The 19,292-nt window shown below is 46.3% G+C and overlaps 1 protein-coding gene across 1 annotated transcript in view; it reads right to left on the bottom strand.

Annotated features, from left to right (window-relative positions):
* LOC115459357 (putative protein ZNF720) overlaps nucleotides 1–19,081 on the bottom strand; it is a 53,046-nt gene extending 33,965 nt beyond the window's left edge. Inside the window, exon 1 of the mRNA XM_030189194.1 lies at nucleotides 19,011–19,081. Coding sequence (XP_030045054.1) covers nucleotides 19,011–19,037 — 27 coding nt within the window. The 5' untranslated portion in view covers nucleotides 19,038–19,081. The remainder of the gene's footprint in view (nucleotides 1–19,010) is intronic.
* Nucleotides 19,082–19,292: the final 211 nt, after the last annotated feature.

The raw sequence follows: 19,292 nt of genomic DNA, 5'->3' as shown, positions 1-19,292 counted from the left end.
TATCTCTACCAGTTACCCCAAAACCCTCTGCTCCCACCCACCCCATAACTGCCACGTGAATCGGCAATTTAATATATAGCTTCTCCCTTTATTTATTTATTTATTTATTTCATTTGTATCCCACATTTTCCCACCTATTTGCAGGCTCAATGTGGCTTACAGGGACTTGTTATAGCATAGCCATTCCAGGTTATCAGATACAATTGGTATTGCAAAAAGATTAAGGATGAGAAAAGAGATCTGAGCAGATAGTTATAGAAAGATGATTTTCAGAGATGGAGTGGATTGGCGATGTGGTGTAGTTAAGCTATGGGTTTTCTTTGTAGGCTTTGTTGAAGAGGTACGTTTTCAGAGATTTATGAAAGTTCGTTATTTCGAGTATTCCAGAGTGGTTCCCATCTGTCTCTGAACCGAGCTCCAGGAACACTATCCCATCGTTTGACTTCACATCTATCCACCCTCATTTGTTGTATCATTTGAGTTCTCCACAATTGTAGAGAGGGGCCTGATGGGGAGAGCCAGGCCCTCAAGATTGTATTGATTCCAAAGAATATGGCCACCCCCACTAAACCCCTAATTCCTGCAGGAGGATACGAGGTGAACGTAAAGCTCTGAAAAAGGAGCAGCGGGTCCCACACCACTGAACAGTTCCACATAGATTGCACCAACTTCAAGAGTCCCTTCCAGAAATGGCTCACCGATGGGCAAGACCAAACATGTGCCCCAAGGAAGTCATTCCATTGCCACACTTCAAACATGCCCCAGTCCCTCCAATATTAGCCAGCACTGCCTGTCTCGGCGATATATATAATCGCATTATAAATCGGTATAACTTTTCTCGTTAATATATGGAAAGTCTCAGCGTATATATCTTCTTAATATATGTACAGCACAACTCGGGGGTGATCATGCAACCTAGGTCTTGTGCCCAGCTCAAGGCCAATCGCTCATAATTCAGCTCTGCTATCATGTCCTTCAATTGCTGATGATGGAACCTCAGCGGTACCGATTGCTGCAAGCCCAAAGAATAACCCTCCGTTAAGATATCTATTACAGCCTCTGTTAAGTCCGTCCACAGCAGTGTCGAGATATAATGCTGCAGTTGGAAATAAGCAAAATATTGCCCTGGAGGAATCCCATATTGCCTTTGCAGATCACTAAAAGGTCTTATGCGGCCCTCTTCATTAACCACCTGTGCAATATACACAATGCCCTTTTTTGCCCAGGACCCAAAGATGCTTCTCCCCCATCCTGGTGGGAAAGCCAGATTTTGGCAAATGGAAAGCAATGGTGTGGTCTCGGCTGATAAATGATGCCTTCTACACATCCAGCGCCAGGTGGCTCTCAAAGATGCCAAAAGGGGGTGACGTCAAAAGGTGCCCTGTGGGAGCTGCCCTCCGGTATGCAATAACTGACTAAAATGGACTCCTGCAAATAAGGACGTCTCCGATCCTGTTAAAGAAAATTCCAAAGTCCCTCTAAACCAGTCGTTAATAAGACGCATCAAACACGCTATTGTGAGATTTCTTAAACTTAATAGACCCATCCCCCCACTTTCTCTTGGAGTTGTCAATATCGCCAAGGGAAGTCTAGGTCTCTTACCTCTCCAGAAAAACGCCTGCGTTAGCCTATCCATTTTCCTCTCATCTTTCTTTAGCAAATACAATGGCAATTGTTGAAACACATACTACTACTACTACTATTTAACATTTCTAAAGCGCTACCAGGGTTGCGCAGCGCTGTACAATTAACAAAGAAGGACAGTCCCTGCTCAAAGGAGCTTACAATCTAAAGGACAAAAAGTGCAGTCAATCAAGATTGAGGCAATCTAGATTTCCTGGATAGAGGTACAATGGTTAGGTGCCAAAAGCGACATTGAAGAGGTGGGCTTTGAGCAAGGATTTGAAGATGGGTAGGGAGGGGGCTTGGCGTATGGGCTCAGGGAGTTTATTCCAAGCATAGGGTGAGGCGAGGCAGAAAGGGCGGAGTCTGGAGTTGGCGGTGGTGGAGAAGGGTACTGAGAGGAGGGATTTGTCCTGTGAGCGGAGGTTACAGGTAGGAGCGTAAGGGGAGATGAGGGTAGAGAGGTAGTGAGGGGCTGCAGATTGAGTGCATTTGTAGGTTAGTAGGAGAAGCTTGAACTGTATGCGGTACCTGATCGGAAGCCAGTGAAGTGACTTGAGAAGAGGGGTGATATAGCCACTTTGGTACCAAAATCATGTTGAACAGTGCGATCCGGACCCACAATAAGGGCAAATCCCGCCACAACATAAGCTTCTGCCTAGTCATCTCTAACAGAGGTCCCACGTTAATTGTATACAATGAAGCTAAATCTCTAGGAATCTGTACTCCCAGATATTTCAAGGTACCTTCTGCCCATCTGAGAGGAAACTGCCCTCTCCATTGCTGTTCCAACTCTTCATCTAAAGACTTTTGCAGATTCAAGGAAAACCCGGATATCATTCCATAATCCGTTATTACCTCTAGGGCCCTCCCCAGTGAGTCCTGCGGATCTGACAGTAAAAGCATTATATCATCTGCATAGGCCAGCGCCACCCTTGTTTCTGTCCCCACCGTGACTCCTTTGACTTCCGGGGTATTATTCAACAGCCGAATCAGTGGCTCCAACGAGATGTCAAAAAGAAAAGGAGATAAGGGGCATCCCTGCCTGGTTCCCCTCTGTATCACCAAGCTATCTGACCTACCCCCTTTGACCAGCAACTGAGCTTCCATCCCTGAATAAAGCGCCCGTATGGCCCCCACAACCCGTTCTCGCAGACCCACCCAGTCCAATACCCTAAAGAGATAGCTCCAAATCACCTGAGTGTCGTTTGGGGATAAAACCCACCTGCGAGGTACTGATCATACCTGCCATACATGGTGATAGTCTGTTACTCAGTATCTTAGCCAAGATTTTAATGTCTACATTAATTAGGGAGATAGGTCGATATGACTCGGGTTCATCTACCAGTTTTCCAGGTTTAAGTAAAAGAGATATCAAAGCGGTATTCTCATGCGTCGGAAACCTACCCTCTTAAATGACCGATTTATAATATTCGAACAGATCCCCTCCTAAGGAGAGTTGCATGGTCTTATAAAATTCGCCCGAGAATCCGTCAATGCCGGGTGCCGAATGGGCCTTCAGCCCTTTAATGGCTTGCTTTAGCTCTCTAAATTGTAGTGGTGACCCCAGCTTCTCTATGGCTGGCTCCATCAGCCTAGGCATACCTGCTCGTGCTAAGAAATCCTCGATGTCTGCCCTTCTCGGAGCCCTCCTAGCACTATACAGCACTTGGAAGTGATCATAGAGGATATGCTTTATGGCCTCTGGTTTATTTGTGAGCTTCCCTTGTTTATCCCGTAACACTGTAATTACATGGTAACCATCCCGTGTTCATACTAGTCTGGCTAAGAGACCCCCCGCACAGTTACCAAAACGGTAAAACCGGTATTTCTAAAACATAATCTGGCATTGGGTCTGCTCATGCAATAATGTATTTACCGAGACCTGTAGAGATGCATACACCTCCCTATTAGCCTTGGAGGGTGAGTGCAGGTATACTCGCCTAGCCCTACTCAGACTTTGTTGCAAGTTCACAATGCTAGCCGCAACCTTTTTTTGCCTTGCAGCTACATACCAGATTATCTGCTCACGCAGTACCTCCTTCGCGGTGCACCAAAAAAGTTGAGGGTCTGAACGATGCTGAGCATTATGACCCACATATGTCTCCCATTTGCCCCGCAAGAACTCCAGAAAATCTAAATCCTTAGCCAAGTAGCTGGGAAACCTCCATCTCTGTGTTACCTGAAACCCACTCACAGCTTCCAATGTTACCCATACTGGAGCATGGTCTGACACCACCACCTGCTCCAGCTGTGCACCCATGACCCATGGAAACAAGGACGCCGATAGCAGTATGTAATCTAAGCGTGCCCATGACTCATGTGCACGAGATCTGTGTGTAAAATCTTTTTCACCTATATGCAATAGCCTCCAGGCATCGACCAGCTCCAGGGAGGCCGCTAACGCACTTAATACCCCCTTATCAGGCCTGCCCTGGTACCCGCCACTCCTGGCCCCCGTGCAGTCCACCTCCGGATCCATGAGATTGTTCATATCTCCCACCATAATATTTTCTTTCTGATACGGAAGCAATAACTTCAGTAATTCAGGGGAAAATGTTTATCAAAAGGTGTCGGGGCATATACATTTAATAAGTACACTTCTCTCCCCTGTAGCCATATCTTAATAGGAACTAGCCCTTCGCGTCTCTTAGGATGACCTCCGAGGCATGGGCTAGTCTCTTATGTAATAATATTGCCACACCACCTTGTCGAGCCCAGTAGCGTAGCCAGACCTCATTTTTTGGGTGGGCCTGGGGGTGGACTGGGTGGGTATGACCCACATATTTCTTCTCTGTCCATCCCCCTCCCGTAAAGATAAATACCTAGGCTGGCGTGGATCTCCAGGCCCTGCCAGCTGAAGAATATTCTGGAGGCCCCCAAGGCTTGAGAAGTCTCATCCCTGCGCCAGTCACCAGCGTGGCGGGAAGCAGCGTTCAGCAGCGTTGCCTGCGTGTGTGCCTGCCTTTTAAAATAATTCGTCTCCCCAGGCTCCGCTGCATTTACTTCTTCGCCCGTCGCAAAGCGCTGCCGTTCGCACAGGCAGCTCCACTCCCCTTTGCCGCATCCATCCAGCCCTCTCTGATCCACTTCCTGTAGTGGATACGTAGGGCCAGATGGACACAGCAAAGGGGAGCGGAGCTGCCTGTGCAAACGGCAGCGCTTTGCGACGGGTGAAGAAGTAAATGCAGCAGAGCCTGGGGAGACGAATTATTTTAAAAGGCAGGCAGGCAGGTAGGCAACGCTGCTGAACGCTGCTTCCCGGACCCGGCGGAGCCGCGGGAGAAAAGGCAGCAACAGCAGCAGGATGTTGGATGGGTGGGCCTGGAGGGAAAGTGGCTGGGCCTGGGCCCGTCCAGGCCTGCCCTTGGCTATGCCCCTGGTCGAGCCCCTGATGAGGTGAAATGAACCTGGCCCACCCAGGTCCGTTTTAATTTGCCATGCTCTTCATCGGACAATCTGGTTTCTTGTAGACACACAACATCAGTTTGCAGGCGTCCCATATGCATCAAAATCTTTTGCCGCTTAATGGGAGAAGTAATCCCTCCCACATTCCATTAAATTAATTTACAACTAGCCATCCTCCCTGTGTCTCTGCCAGCCCAAAAATCCCTCATGAAGCTCGCCCCGGGGGCCCAGCCCTACCCCCAAGGCCCTGATACCATTTACCTCATACCACACATATAAAACACCCAACATGCTAATCCACTCCAAACTTATATATCTCCCATTGCAACCCACCCCTCCCCCACTCCCCTTCCCGAGATAGCCCTGGCCCTTCCCTCCTCCCCCCCCCCCACCCTTTCCCCTGACCCCCCAACTTCCTTGACAGGATTAACCCCATCCAGGTGAAATCACTACATGCTAAGGTCCCCACTCTCCCCGACCCCCCCACCCCTCTCCTACATTACTTTTACATAAATTTGTAAACCTCCATGCATATGAGTCTTCCCGTCACCATTTAAACCGGTTGTGTACATTATGTCCTCTTTCATTCCCGTCAACTAGGAATATATATAGTACAATGTCAAGAAGGATCTTCGGCCGCCTTCAGCTCCCGGTTGATAAACTGTAAGGCTAGCTGGTCTGAGGTGAAAGGGACCCATTTCCCCGCATGCAAGATCTTCAGCGTTGCCGGGTATATCAACATGAACCATGCATTCTTTTCCACCAGCTTTGTACAAATCGGGTGGAATTTCCGTCTCTTTTCCTGAACGCTGGCAGAGTAATCTTGGAAGATGCGCACTTGGGCCCCTGCATGGGTCAACGACTCTCTTTTCTGTCAGTACCCCCGCAGTATCTCTTCCTTGTGGAGGTAATTGTGCACTTTGATAATAATTACTCTAGGCCGCTGACTACTCTGCGGAGCCCGCCCAAGCCTGTGTGCTCTTTCGATGCAGAAGGGGCCTCTGCTGTCTGATAAGGCAAATTCCTTAGACAGACAGTCCTCCAGCATTGGGCCGAGATTTTTCTCCGGTATACTTTCTGGAAGGCCTACCAACCAAAGGTTACTGCGCCTTGCCCTGTTCTCCAATTCGTCTATCTTCTCAGCTTGGCTTGCCAGTTTTTCTTTTAATCCAGTAAGTTCAGGCTCATAGCACTGCCAGGAATCTTCAAGATCGGAGACCCGTTTCTCCGCCTCTGTGGTTCTACTTATTATGTCGGCCAACGGCCCATCAAGCTTCCCCAGCCGGCCCTCCAACGAAGTGAATCGGGGCTCCAGTGCGCTCCCCACAGCCGCTGCAAGTTGTTCCAATTGTCTGTCTGAAAATTCCGCCTCGCCACAAAGAGACGCGGCCGCCATCTTGTTTTCACCGCTGGGTAAGAGTGGCTTTTCTTTATCATTTTTCGCGCCCTTCCTGGTACTTCCGAGTGGCATGGATACTACATATTGTTCCATGCACCTTCCCCGGATTCTCCTTTGGGTCGGGCTGCGTTCAACAGAGGTTTTAATGGGGCTCAGACAGCCAGAGACAAGCGGGGACCTCAGAGCAGCACAGAATCACTGCTACTGCTTCCACCGCATCACGTGATCTCCGGAAGGGGTAGGATTAAGGGTGAAATGTTTGTACTTACTCTTGAAATCTCTCATTATAGACAGCGGGGGTCAGAAGGGACTCTGCTGTCATGCTTCAATAAAAATTATTTCAAAATAACTGAAAAGAAACAATAATACCTATCTATCTATAAACAATCATTACATCACTGGTCCCTACATCCAAGCAATGCTAGGAGTTCCTAGACCAGGACAAGAAGCAATAATACACTATAATATACATGCGTCCATCACTGGTCCTTAATCTCTACATCCAGGCTTTTTACATCAGCTGAGAGAAGCCCCTTTTTCAGCGAAGCCGGAGTTTGACCAGGGGTCTGGTTCTATACAATGCATCCACCCGTAGATGAGCTTCCAGCTTCACTGTAAAAGGCCCCCCTTTTTTATTAGGCTTAGAACTCATGTTCAGAGCTAAGGAAAATTACAGAATGCTTGAGAATTTCTCTGTTTTGGTAAACAAGCCATACTGTGGGAATGTGGTCACATGTTTCTCAGTCCAGGTGGCCAGTCTGAACTCGAAACAGGCTCCACCTCTCCCTTCACATACCAAATTTATTTATTTATTTTCTGCATTTATATCCCACATTTTCCCACCTCTTTGCAGGCTCAATGTGGCTTACAAATACTGTAGTGGCGATCGCCATTTCCGGAATAAGAAATACAGAGTAATATTCCAGTTAAAAAATAGAGAATACACAATAAAATTAGAAGAAAATAGATAAACAATACATTTCAGGTATTTAAGATCAAGGGTAGTGAAAAAGGTTCAATAATAACAATGTGATAAAGTATCCAAATAAGAATGATTCAATGTTAACTAGTTCTAGTACAGTTCTGATGTCATGCTTTTAAGAAGGATCCTTTTGATAAGACTCTTTGAACAGTTTAGAGCTGTGTCTTATCTTCTACATTCCAACTTATTTTCACACAAAGTTAAACAATCATTTTTAAACAGAATTACTTCTAATCAAAAATAGACCCCGAGTGCACTTGTCAGTCAAGGCAGAGTTGAAAAACAATCTTTAAAAATTCACTTCTATTACAGCTGGGCTCTGGTATTACCATCTTGAAAATGTGACCACACCATGCCTCTGTGGTTATGTTCTACTCATACGTTAAATGATTAACTGGCTTTCTTGAAAGGATTACATAATCTTTGGATGCATGACTAGAAACAAAAACACACACATATGCAATATCACAATTCCTCGTGTACAGGCATAAAATAACCTTTTAGGGTGGATAATGTTCACAATGAGCTCCTTTTATTATCGACCAGAATGGAGAGATAAGAGTTTTCAGTTTTGGCACAGTATAAGTCATCACATGAACAAAATATACGAAAACCAATGGACTGCATTAGGGACTTATACCCCATTTAGTTATGTTTAAACAAATGAGAAATCTGCATGAAACAAAATATTTTTATTATTTTGACTTATAAAACCACTTGTCCCTGAAACATTCTCAAAACAGCATAATCCATATATGTATCTACAATGTAAACTTTTACAAAAGAGATGAAGTGAAGATGTGATTCCATGTGCCCCAATGAAAGGAGTTTAATTTTACTTTCATTTAATTTCAGTATATTCCATGTTTATATCACCAGGCTTCCCAAAGTAGATTACAACAAAACTTAAGATGAACCCACCAGGAAACAGGATATACTCAGTGAGATCTAGACATGTATTACTATATTCTATAGAACAATGTAGAAAAATTAGTACAAAATACAGAGTTTATTACTGCTGTTTCTACTACTACTACTACTACTATTTAGCATTTCTATGGCGCTACAAGGCATACGCAGCGCTGCACAAACAATAATTTTTTAAGCTGTTTTAGTGATTTTCAATTTTATTTCATTAAATTTATGTACATAGTAGTAAAAAAGGCCCGTTTCTGACAAATGAAACGGGCGCTAGCAAGGTTTTCCTTGGAATGTGTGTGCGATTGAGTGTGTGAGAGAGAGAGAATGTGCAAGAGTCTGTGTGTGTGTGTGTGTGTGTGTGTGTGTGTGTGTGTGTGTGTGTGTGTGTGTGTGACTTGCAAGGAGTTCTGCACCCCAGCTGACCTTGTTAATCACCCAGGGCAACCACTCCAGGTGCCAAACCGGATATCCCAGCCACCTCAAGTTTCCGCTGGAGGCTTCAATTAGAACGTTGGAGGTGCCTTTTATATATAGAGATGGGAAGTTTTCAAATAATAAAAAGCTGTCAAAAATTTAAAAAAAACAAAAACAAAAAAAAAAAACTTTACCCTCCACCATTTAAGACACTGCTTATCCAATTGGAACAGCTTTAAACTCTTCCAGATGAATCACGCGTAGGTAGTCACACATGTCTGCTATTGTTTTATGTAGAAATATCTTTATTGTCATTATAAGCAAAAATCAAGGGACCCTTTTACAAAGTGGCGGTAAGCCCAACGCGGGCTTACCGCATGCTATCTTGGGACTACTGCTGGCCTAACAGCGGTAGTTCTGGCTCCAGCGTGCACCAAAAATTTTTAAAGCATGGCGCTAACCCAGCAATAATCGGCCATTGCCGCGCACAGGCCAGTTACTGCTGGGTTAGCGCATGAGCCCTTACCGCCACCACAATGGGTGGCAGTAACTGCTCCCCGACGAACAGCCACGTGGTAAGAGTTATTTTAACGCATAGTCATTTTTTGAGGGGGGGGGTATTTTACCCGCTGCACAAAAAAGGGCCCCGCCACAACCGCAAGGCCCTTTTTCCTGCAGCTTAGTAAAAGGACTCCAAAAGCATATAGGACCAGACTCTATATACCATGCCTAAAAAATTGGTACCAAAATCAAATTCACCTAAGCATCTCTCCGTATAAAACGCACCTCCAACATTCTATTGAAGCCTCAGAAATTTCCAACATTCTAAATTTCCAACATTCTAAATTGAAGTTGTGTAGATCACATAAGTGTCTGCCCCGCCCTCGCGTCACCACGTGATGACGTTGAGGGCGGGGCAATGACACTCACACAATCACATCGCTCACCTGCCCCGCCCTCGCGTCAATCCGTCGGCTAAACAAAAAAAAAAAAAGAGGAACTTCACTCAGCTTGAGGAAGGCTTGAGGGAGGCGGCGCCGAGTTTTTTTTGTTTGCAGGCCGGGACGTGTAGCTCCACCCTCACGTCAACACGCAATTACGGCGACGCCGGGGCGGTACACACAGCGTAGCACATACACAACTTGGACGGAGATCCCCGAACCCCCCTCAGTAAGCGATGACGGCGGAGCGGAACAGAGAGCGTCACATATACAGAACTTGCAACGAGATCCCGGAGCCACCCTCGGTAACCGACATCAACACACAAAACCTAACCTCACAGCAACAGGGTCAACTCAGGCTGGGAGGGTATGCTGGCATGGAGGAGGAGCACATTAGGGAAGGAAGACAGAACCGCTTAACAGAGGGAAAAGCAGGTGGGGAGGGGCTCACACTCACTCACTCACTCAGTAGAGGTGGGGAAGGGACAGAGGGGGGAGGGGGGAGGGGGAAGGCAGGAGAGGGGGAAAGAGGGACGAAACAAAGGGGGGCCAACAAAAGGCAAAAGTAGGATTGGGGGGGAGGGGAAAACCAGACTCTCTGTCAAACACACTGTAGCTCTCGGAAAACTGTCTCTCTCACTCACTGTGTCCAACATACGCACTCGCACACACTCATTCTGAAACACACACACTCACTCACAGATACACAAACACTCAATCTCTCTCTCAGAATCGCACAGTCACTCTCTCTCTCTCTCACACACATACTCACTCTAACATACACACTATGAGGAAAACCTGGCTAGCGCCCGTTTCATTTGTGTCAGAAACGGGCCTTTTTTCCTAGTATTCTATAAAGTACAACTTAATTTAGAATAAGCCTAAATTTCTGCGTGGTATCAAACATATAAATTGCGAGTGACCGTACTCACCCGCAAATGCGCAGTAGACACAGAACCAAGGAGCAACACTCCAAGCCCCGCCTCCACCAGCAGCTCCTGTTCTGGACGTAATGCAGCCAATAGGGAGGGAAGGAGGGGGCGTGGAAATTGGAGGGGGAGGAGCCATGTACATCGGAGGTGCACAACAAATCTGCAACTACGGAGGAGGGCATGGAACTTGGCAACGGGAGGGACGGTGGAGGAGGGAGGGAGACAAGGGTGATGCAGTACACACACACACAGAACAAGTCAGGAACACAGGACAAAGGACAGTTGGTGGAAATCGGACGGAGAGGAGCGAAGGAGGGGGCGTGGACATCCGTGGGGGAGGGAGGGAGGATGGACAAGCACAAGGATAGGAGCAGAGGGAGGAGCCGTGGAAATCGCTCTCAAATGGCAGGCTCTCTGTTGTTCGACATGGCATGGAGGGGGCGTGCAAATCTGAGGGGGAGGAGCCATGTACATCGGAGGTGCACAACAAATCTGCAACTACGGAGGAGGGCATGGAACAAGGCAACGGGAGGGACGGTGGAGGAAGGAGGGAGACAAGGGTGATGCAGTACACACACACAGAACAAGTCAGGAACACAGGACAGTTGGTGGAAATCGGAGGGAGAGGGGCGAAGGAGGGGGCGTGGACATCCCTGGGGGAGGGAGGGAGGGAGGATGGACAAGCACAAGGATAGGAGCAGAGGGAGGAGCCGTGGAAATCGCTCTCAAATGGCAGGCTCTCTGTTGTTCGACATGGCATGGAGGGGGCGTGCAAATCTGAGGGGGAGGAGCCATGTACATCGGAGGTGCACAACAAATCTGCAACTACGGAGGAGGGCATGGAACAAGGCAACGGGAGGGACGGTGGAGGAAGGAGGGAGACAAGGGTGATGCAGTACACACACACAGAACAAGTCAGGAACACAGGACAGTTGGTGGAAATCGGAGGGAGAGGGGCTAAGGAGGGGGCGTGGACATCCCTGGGGGAGGGAGGGAGGGAGGATGGACAAGCACAAGGATAGGAGCAGAGGGAGGAGCCCTGGAAATCGCATGGGGAGCAGCAGTGTAAATCGCTGGGAAATGGCAGGCTCTAGGGAGGGACAGCAGGACCACTACTATTTTCACTCAGACAACAGGAAGGAGGTCTGTTGTTGGACATGGGCATGGAAATCGGAGCAGGAGGCAGGACAGGAGGGGGCGTGGACATCACAGGGGGTAGGGAGGGGGAGACTGGACAAGAACTAGGATAGCAGCAGAGGGAGGAACCGTGGAACAAAGATAACCAATGGCCAGAACCGCTACCATCCGGGGAGGAGCCAATGCGGAGACCTGGCCGACGAGAAACTAATGCAGGAGAGAAGAGAACCACCAGAAACCAAGCAGGGATCCAAAACTGTTCAGGAGGCCAACAGCAAAAGGTAAGCATGTGCATTCACTCGCTGAACACACACACACCCTGCTTTGCTGCAAGCAAAGGCATACCTGTCAGGCCCCTTTGGCTCACTGAATAGCACAAGTCAGCAGAAATGACGGAACAACAACAACATGTATGGAGGGGGGGGGGGGGGGGGGGAAGAGACCGGCACGCGACTGCAAAACAAGCCTGCCTTTCAAACTGCTCCAACAACTGCCTACGAGGAGACACTGAACCTCCACTGACACACAGCTCCAACAAGTGACTACAAGGTGACACTAAACATCCACTGAGACAGGGAGTACTAACAGCTCACTAGCACTCTCTCTCACTCACTCACACACTCTGTCTCACTCACACACACACACACTAGCAGCTCACTCTCACACTCACTGTCAATTTCCCACATAAAAACACTTTCTCTTTCATTCTCACACACTGGCACACACACAATATTAAACGAAGGGGTGGGGGAAGGCAAATAAAAACGAAACCCTGATTTGCACCTTGCAACAAATGGATATAAGGAGCCACTAACCACCGCCACTGTGACAGCTCACTCTCATGCTCTGTCTCTTTCCCAGAAAGACACACTTTCTCTCTCTCTCACTCACTCACTCTCTCACCCAAGCACACACACACACACAATATTAGAAGAAGGGGTGGGGGCAGTCGAAACAACAACGAGCACTGATTTTAACCTAAACAAAAAAAAACCATAAGGACCAACTGACCCACTCCACTCTGACACCTCACTCTCATGCTCTCTGTCTGTTTCCCAGAGAGACACACTTTATCTATCACTCGCTGACTCACACACACACAATATTACAAAAAGGGGTGGGGGCAGGCAAGTGAAAAAAACCCCACTAATTTGTACCCTAAAATAACTCGCTATAAGGAGCCAGTGACCCCCTCCACTGTGACAGGGAGTCCTAGCAGCTCACTGACACACACAAACTCACTTTTCAAAGCCCACAAACACCGGCTACAAGGAGCAACTAACACTCACTCTCTAATACACATCCACGCTCTGTCTCTCACTCACACAGACGCACACACACACACTTTCACACTGCACACTTTGTCTATCACACACACACACACACACACACACACACAATATTACAAGGAGGGGGGCCACACAACAGAAAAAACATCAAACCATTGACCCTCCACTGTGACAAGGAGTACTACCACCTCACTCTCACACAGACACACACTTTCTCTAACGCTCTCTCTCTCACACACACTCAGCTACAACAACATTTGAACTACTGTGACAAATCAGAACAAGAAAAGGACTGTAACAAAACAGAAACAATACTATTAAAAAAGCAACCTAAAACAACTAATATGCCACGACGAAAACTAGACACCACAGGAACTGAGCAGGCAGCTCATGATTTAGAATTGAAGAGGAGGAAAGCTCAAAGAGATAGAATTAAACATGAAAATAAAACAGAAACACAAAAACATGCAGAAAAGGAAAGAGTACGCAATTACAGAAAACATTGCAGTGAACTACAAAAACATGAAGAAAGACACAGACGTCAACAATCAAGAATCAACAAACACTTAATGGACCTTCAAATGACAAGACACAAAGCTTTAAGAACATTACAAGAGTTTCAGGAAAAAAATATAAACAGTAGCAGCCTTGGCAACTTTTGCGAAATCTGTGAACATTGTCATGCAAAACACTTTAAAAATGAGAGACCAACAGATAAGAAGTTTAATGTTTGCTGCAATTAAGGGTCTATACATTTACCGCCTATAACTACAAATGAATACATTAAGAACTTGATGACTGCACAAGATCCAGATTCAAAAACATTTATGAAAAATATACGATCATATAATAGTGCATTAGCATTTGTATCAGTGGGAGCAAAAATTAATGTCCCTAGAGGTTTTGGACCATACTGTTTCAAAATACACGGACAAATGTAAAAATCAATTATTAAATGTTTTCCCCCCTTATTTAATTTCTTTTTTTCATTAATCGATGGAGGGGAGGGCAGGGGACAGAGGAGGGTGGCTGCACATGGAGTGAGGGAAGAGGACAGAGGACGGTTGCTGGACATGGGGGAAGAGCAGGGGACAGAGCACAGTTGCTGCACATGGAGGTGAAATTTAAAAAAAACGCCCGTTTTAACGGGCTTAATGGCTAGTATAGAATAAACTGAGCGCTAGTACATGCAACTAAATTTAGTCGCGGGTAGTTACGCCAAGTAAAATTTGGTGTACATCCTGATGTCTAAATTAGGCACAGACCGGGTGTATTTTATAACCACATACATAGATTTTACAAACGCCCATGACCCGCCCATTCCGCACCCACTTTTCAACTAAGTGACTTAGAATGTACACGCAGCACGTACACTGCCTATCCAACTGCATGGTGATGGCATAAGGAAAGCAAGTTTGGTCCAGTGAAGACTAACTTAACCTGTTCCTTAGCTGGGCTCTGGAATTACCATATTGAAAGCGTGACCATACCATGCCTCTGTGGTTATGTTCCACTTATAAGCTAAATGATTAACTGGCTTTCTTGAAAGGATTTTATTAACTTTGGATGCATAACTAAGATCACAAACATTCACTTACTTATTCAATATCACAACTCCTCATGTACAGTCACAAAACAACCTTTAAGGGTAGATAGTGTTCACAATGAGCTCCTTTTATGATCAACCAGATAGAGATAAGAGTTTTCAGTTTTGGCACAGTATAAGCCAGGGGCGTAGCCACGGGTGGGTCTGGGTGGGCCTAGGCCCACCCAGTTTGGGTTCAGGCCCACCCAGCAGAGCACCTTCGTTTGAACGGCAGCAGGCTGAGCTCCCCCAAACCTGCATCTGCCTCCCTCTGTCCCACTGCAGCGCTTCCCAGATGCTACCTACCTACCGCCACCACGATCCTCCCGTTTCAGCAGCAGCGCGGACCAGCGGTAGCGATTCATGATGCTGCTGCTTCGTTCTAACCCGGAAGCGTCTCCTCTGCAGCGTCCCGCCCCCATTATTACAACTTCCTGTTTCTGCTGGGGCAGGACGCGGGCGCTCGGCAGAGGAGACGCTTCCGGGTTAGAACGAAGCAGCAGCAGCATGAATCGCTACCGCTGCTGCTGAAACGGGAGGTACATGCTGGATCGTGGTGGTGGTAGGTAGGCAGCGTCTGGGAAGCGCTGCAGTGGGACAGAGGGAGCGAGATGCAGGATTGGAGCTCAGCCTTTTAAGAGTGGTGCCCCATTGAAGAGAGGGAGAGTTGGGGGAGGTCTCCATAGGATAGATGCTGCATGGGGGGGGGGGCATGAGGTGGAGAGGGGCAAGAGAGAGAGAATTGTGGGACATAGGGTAGAGAGGGGTAAGAAAGTTAAAAATCTTGCATGGGGAGGGGAGAGGGACAAGAGAGGGAGAAATGTTGGACATAGGGGGGTAGTGGGGAGGGAGAGATGGTAAATGTTGGACAGGGGGTGGTGAGGAGGAGAAGATAGATAGTGAAAAATTGGACATGATGGTGGAGGGCAGGAAGAGATATTGTAGGGGGAAGTGAGAGATGTTGGATGGGGCACAAGGGAGGGGGAGAGGCAGAAATGTTGGACATGGCACGGCAGTGGAAGGGAGGAAGAGAGAAAATGCTGCATGGGGGGAGGGGGGAAGAGAAGTGTTGGACCCATGGCACAAGAGAGGGAGAAATGGTAGAACGTGGGAGAAAGGGAGATATATTGGACCTGGGGGTGAATGAGAGGGAGAGAAAAACACAGGAGGTGGAGAGGGAAGAAAGGAGGAGATGTTGGATTCGGGAGCAGAAGAGTGATGGAGAGATGCCGGACAGTGGGAGTGAGGGAAGAGAGAGGGACAAATGTTGGAACATGGGGGAGAGGGCAGGAGGGAAGAGAGATGTAAGGCTACAAGAGTGGGGTGGGGAGAAAGAGGGAGTAGATGCTGGGCTACAAGAGTGGAGGGAAGGAAGATGGTGGAACCATGTGGGAGAGGCCAGGAAGGAGAGGAAGAGGGTGGCAAGGAAATAAATAAAAAGATAGTGATTACAAAGGATAGAAATATGGTAATGAAAGGAAATGGAGGGCTGAGGAAGGAGTGAGATGGGGAAATGGAAAAGCTAGTAGGTGAGAGAAAAAGATGAAAATCTGATAGGTAGCTGTAAACTAAAAAGGAGGAGAACAGTGAGAGGGTGAAATTTGAGTTGACAGCAAGGCAGAAAGAAGAAAAAAGAGAGGAAAGAGCTAAAAGTAAGAACAGTCAATATGTCAGAAGCAGGTGTAGTGAAGGTAAAAAAAAGGCAAATGGACAGCAGCCGCTTGAAAGAGAATTAGAATATGACAGACATTACGTCTTTTAGACCATCGGCTCACTTCAATATGGCTGGTGGCGGGAAAAATTATATTGGCTGCACAGTGGAAAAGCTCAGTAGCACCGCCTGTGATAAAAGTAATATATAAGATGGACTATCTATATCAAATGTCTAAAATGACAGCTTTACGATCTGGACATGTAGCAAAGTTTAATAAGTTATGGGAACGATATCGATCATGGAGACTAAAATCTAACATAGACCTTGATGCCCCTAAGCTCATTGTTCCAAGACTTTGAATGCTTCTAGATGTCTGTATACCGATCCTCAATGTTTTCTAATGGCAGATGGCAAGATGGGGGGGAGGGGGGAAATGAGGGAATATTCTATATGCTATCTTACACTGTTCAGTATTTAAGTTCGAGAGATGTTTAATGCACTGTTACTACATAATGACTTGATATCTGTACAATATTTTCAATAAAAACAGAAATTGGAGAGGAATAATGGGGAGAGGGGAGGATATGGGGAAGGGGTTAAAAAAAATTAAAAATGTATGTTTGGCACTCTTTATCACAGAAAAGTGGATGGTTAAACTTTGTAATCAGTCCTTTGGTTTTCATGTTTTTGCATGTCTAATGTTGTGCCAATAAACAGATTTAAAAAAAAAAAAAAGAATATGACAGACAGGAAAGCATAAAAGAAACTGCAACCAACATGATGGAAAAATGCACACAAAGGTAGAAAAAAGCAATGTATTTTGAATGTTTTAAATGGAATATGTTGGCTTTGGGAAATCTACATAGCAAATGTGTTTGTATCGTGTTCAGGAGAAAGGAAATGCATTTCTGTTTTTATTTCTCCAGTGTTGAAGTACATGCTAAGTTTAACTTTTTGGGGTTCCGAGTTCAATTTTTGTCTAAATATTTGTATTTCTGATACATGATCCCTTGTTCTGAATTTGGTGAGGGTCTGTTGGTGTGACAGTAAAAGCAGGTTGGGAAATCGGAGGGCAGGCAGGGAGGAGAGGGGATCAGGGAGGGGGCCCTAGCATGTCTAACACCAGTTCTGACCCTTGCTGTATAGCTGGTAGGGATCCCAAGCCTCCCCAGCTGAGGACTTCCTCCAAAGACGGCCATAACTTCCTTCTACCAAGCTCTGCAGTCAGTGACAGCATGCTTGAGTCACCGACAGCTAAGCACGCATAGGGTGCTGGCATCAGTGGTTTACGGCTGTTGCTACTGCCTGTCAAGTTTGGTAAAAGGGAGTTCTGGCCACCTTCAGAGAAAGTCTTCAGCTGACAGAGTTTGAGGATCCTTATTAGCTAATGTATTTATATTTTGCGGTAGGGCACAGAAAATATTGTGCCCACCCACTTTGGGCTCAGGCCCATCCAAAATTGGCTGTCTGGCTACGCCACTGGTATAAGCCATCACAAGAACAAAATATAAGAAAACCAATGGACTGCATTAGGGGCTTATAGCCCATGTAGTTATGTTTAAACAAAAGAGATCTGCATGAAACAAAATATTTATTTTTATTTTGACTTATAAAACCACTTGCCCCTGAAACATGTTCAAAACAGAATAATCCATTTGCGTATCTAAAAGGTAAACTTCTACAAAACAGATGAAGATTCCATGTGCCCCAATGAAAGGAGAGTTTAATTTTACTTCCATTTAGTTTCAATATATTCCGTCATTATAAAACCAGGCTTTTCCCAAGGCAGATTACAACAACAGTTAAGAAGAACCCATCAGGAAACAGGATATCCTCACTGAAATCTGGCCATCTGTATTGTATAGAACAATGAAGAAAACTGAGCACAGAGTTTAAAACTGCTTTTTCTACCAGCTACAATAATTTTTTTAAGCCGTTTTAGTGATATTCAATTATATGTATATCTAGATATAGGAAGCTTTCGAATAAATTAAAAAGCTGTCAAGTAAATAAAAAACAAAATCTTTTGTCCTCCACCTTTTAAAGCACTGCCTAGCCAACTGGCACTTACACCTTTTGCAGATGAACCATGCCTAGGCAGTCCGTTATTTCTAATAATCTTCAAGCTCCGCCTACTGGTTTCAGCTCATGGACTAGATAGGCTCAGCCCATCTCCTATTTTCTTCAACCTCCTTGCTTCTGCCCACAGAATGGGACAAAGCAGGCTCCTGCCGTTTCCTGTCTTATTAAACCTCCTTGGGGTAAACATCATACTGTCATCTACCAACATTTGCTTATTTCCGATCTGACAAAGAAGGGCAACCTTCGAAAGCTAATCAAGAAATGTATTAAGTTATGTCCAATAAAAAAATGTATCTTTCTTTTCTTTTCCATGTTTTATTTTGTTTTATTTCTATTGATTACCCTTAAAAGCGGACTAACACCGGCTATCACACCTCTAGTTGGAGTAAACAGGAAAGAGGGATGAACAGATGTTTCCTGTGATCTAAACAGACCACAGGAAACAAAAACGGAAAATGTCATAAAGCCAGATGAGGCTGAGGTGCAGCAGGGAATAAAGAGCAGAATTTTCTTTTCTGGAGCCCCAATAATAGATTGAGCAGTGTCAGGCTCATTACCTCCTCTTTAGCCCCATGCACGGTATGAGTATCAGAGGCTGCCTGGCATTGCATCCCCTGCTGCCCACCTCCTGCCAGTCTCCTACCTGATGAGCAGAAAACCCTGCAGCCATTCTCCTGCCCTTCTCCACAGCACAGTTTCCAGCCCTGCACCGCTTTGCTGAGTCAGTGGCAGTGCACTGCAGGCACTCAGTCCCTCTCAATTCTTCAGACAAAGAGACAGACAGAAAAAGGGGAGGGGAGGGGAGAAGTTTGGGGACAGATCAGAGAGATGAGAAGCAGGAGAGAAGGAGGCTGGGAAGAGACACTTCTGATTGTTGCCATCTGCTGGACCCTCCCAGCACTGATGGCAGAGGAGCTGATCCTTT

Source organism: Microcaecilia unicolor, unplaced genomic scaffold, assembly GCF_901765095.1.
Source record: "Microcaecilia unicolor unplaced genomic scaffold, aMicUni1.1, whole genome shotgun sequence".
Taxonomy (NCBI): Eukaryota; Metazoa; Chordata; class Amphibia; order Gymnophiona; family Siphonopidae; genus Microcaecilia; species Microcaecilia unicolor.
Note: the sequence above shows the minus strand (reverse complement) of the source record. Positions and strands in the feature narration are given on the sequence as shown.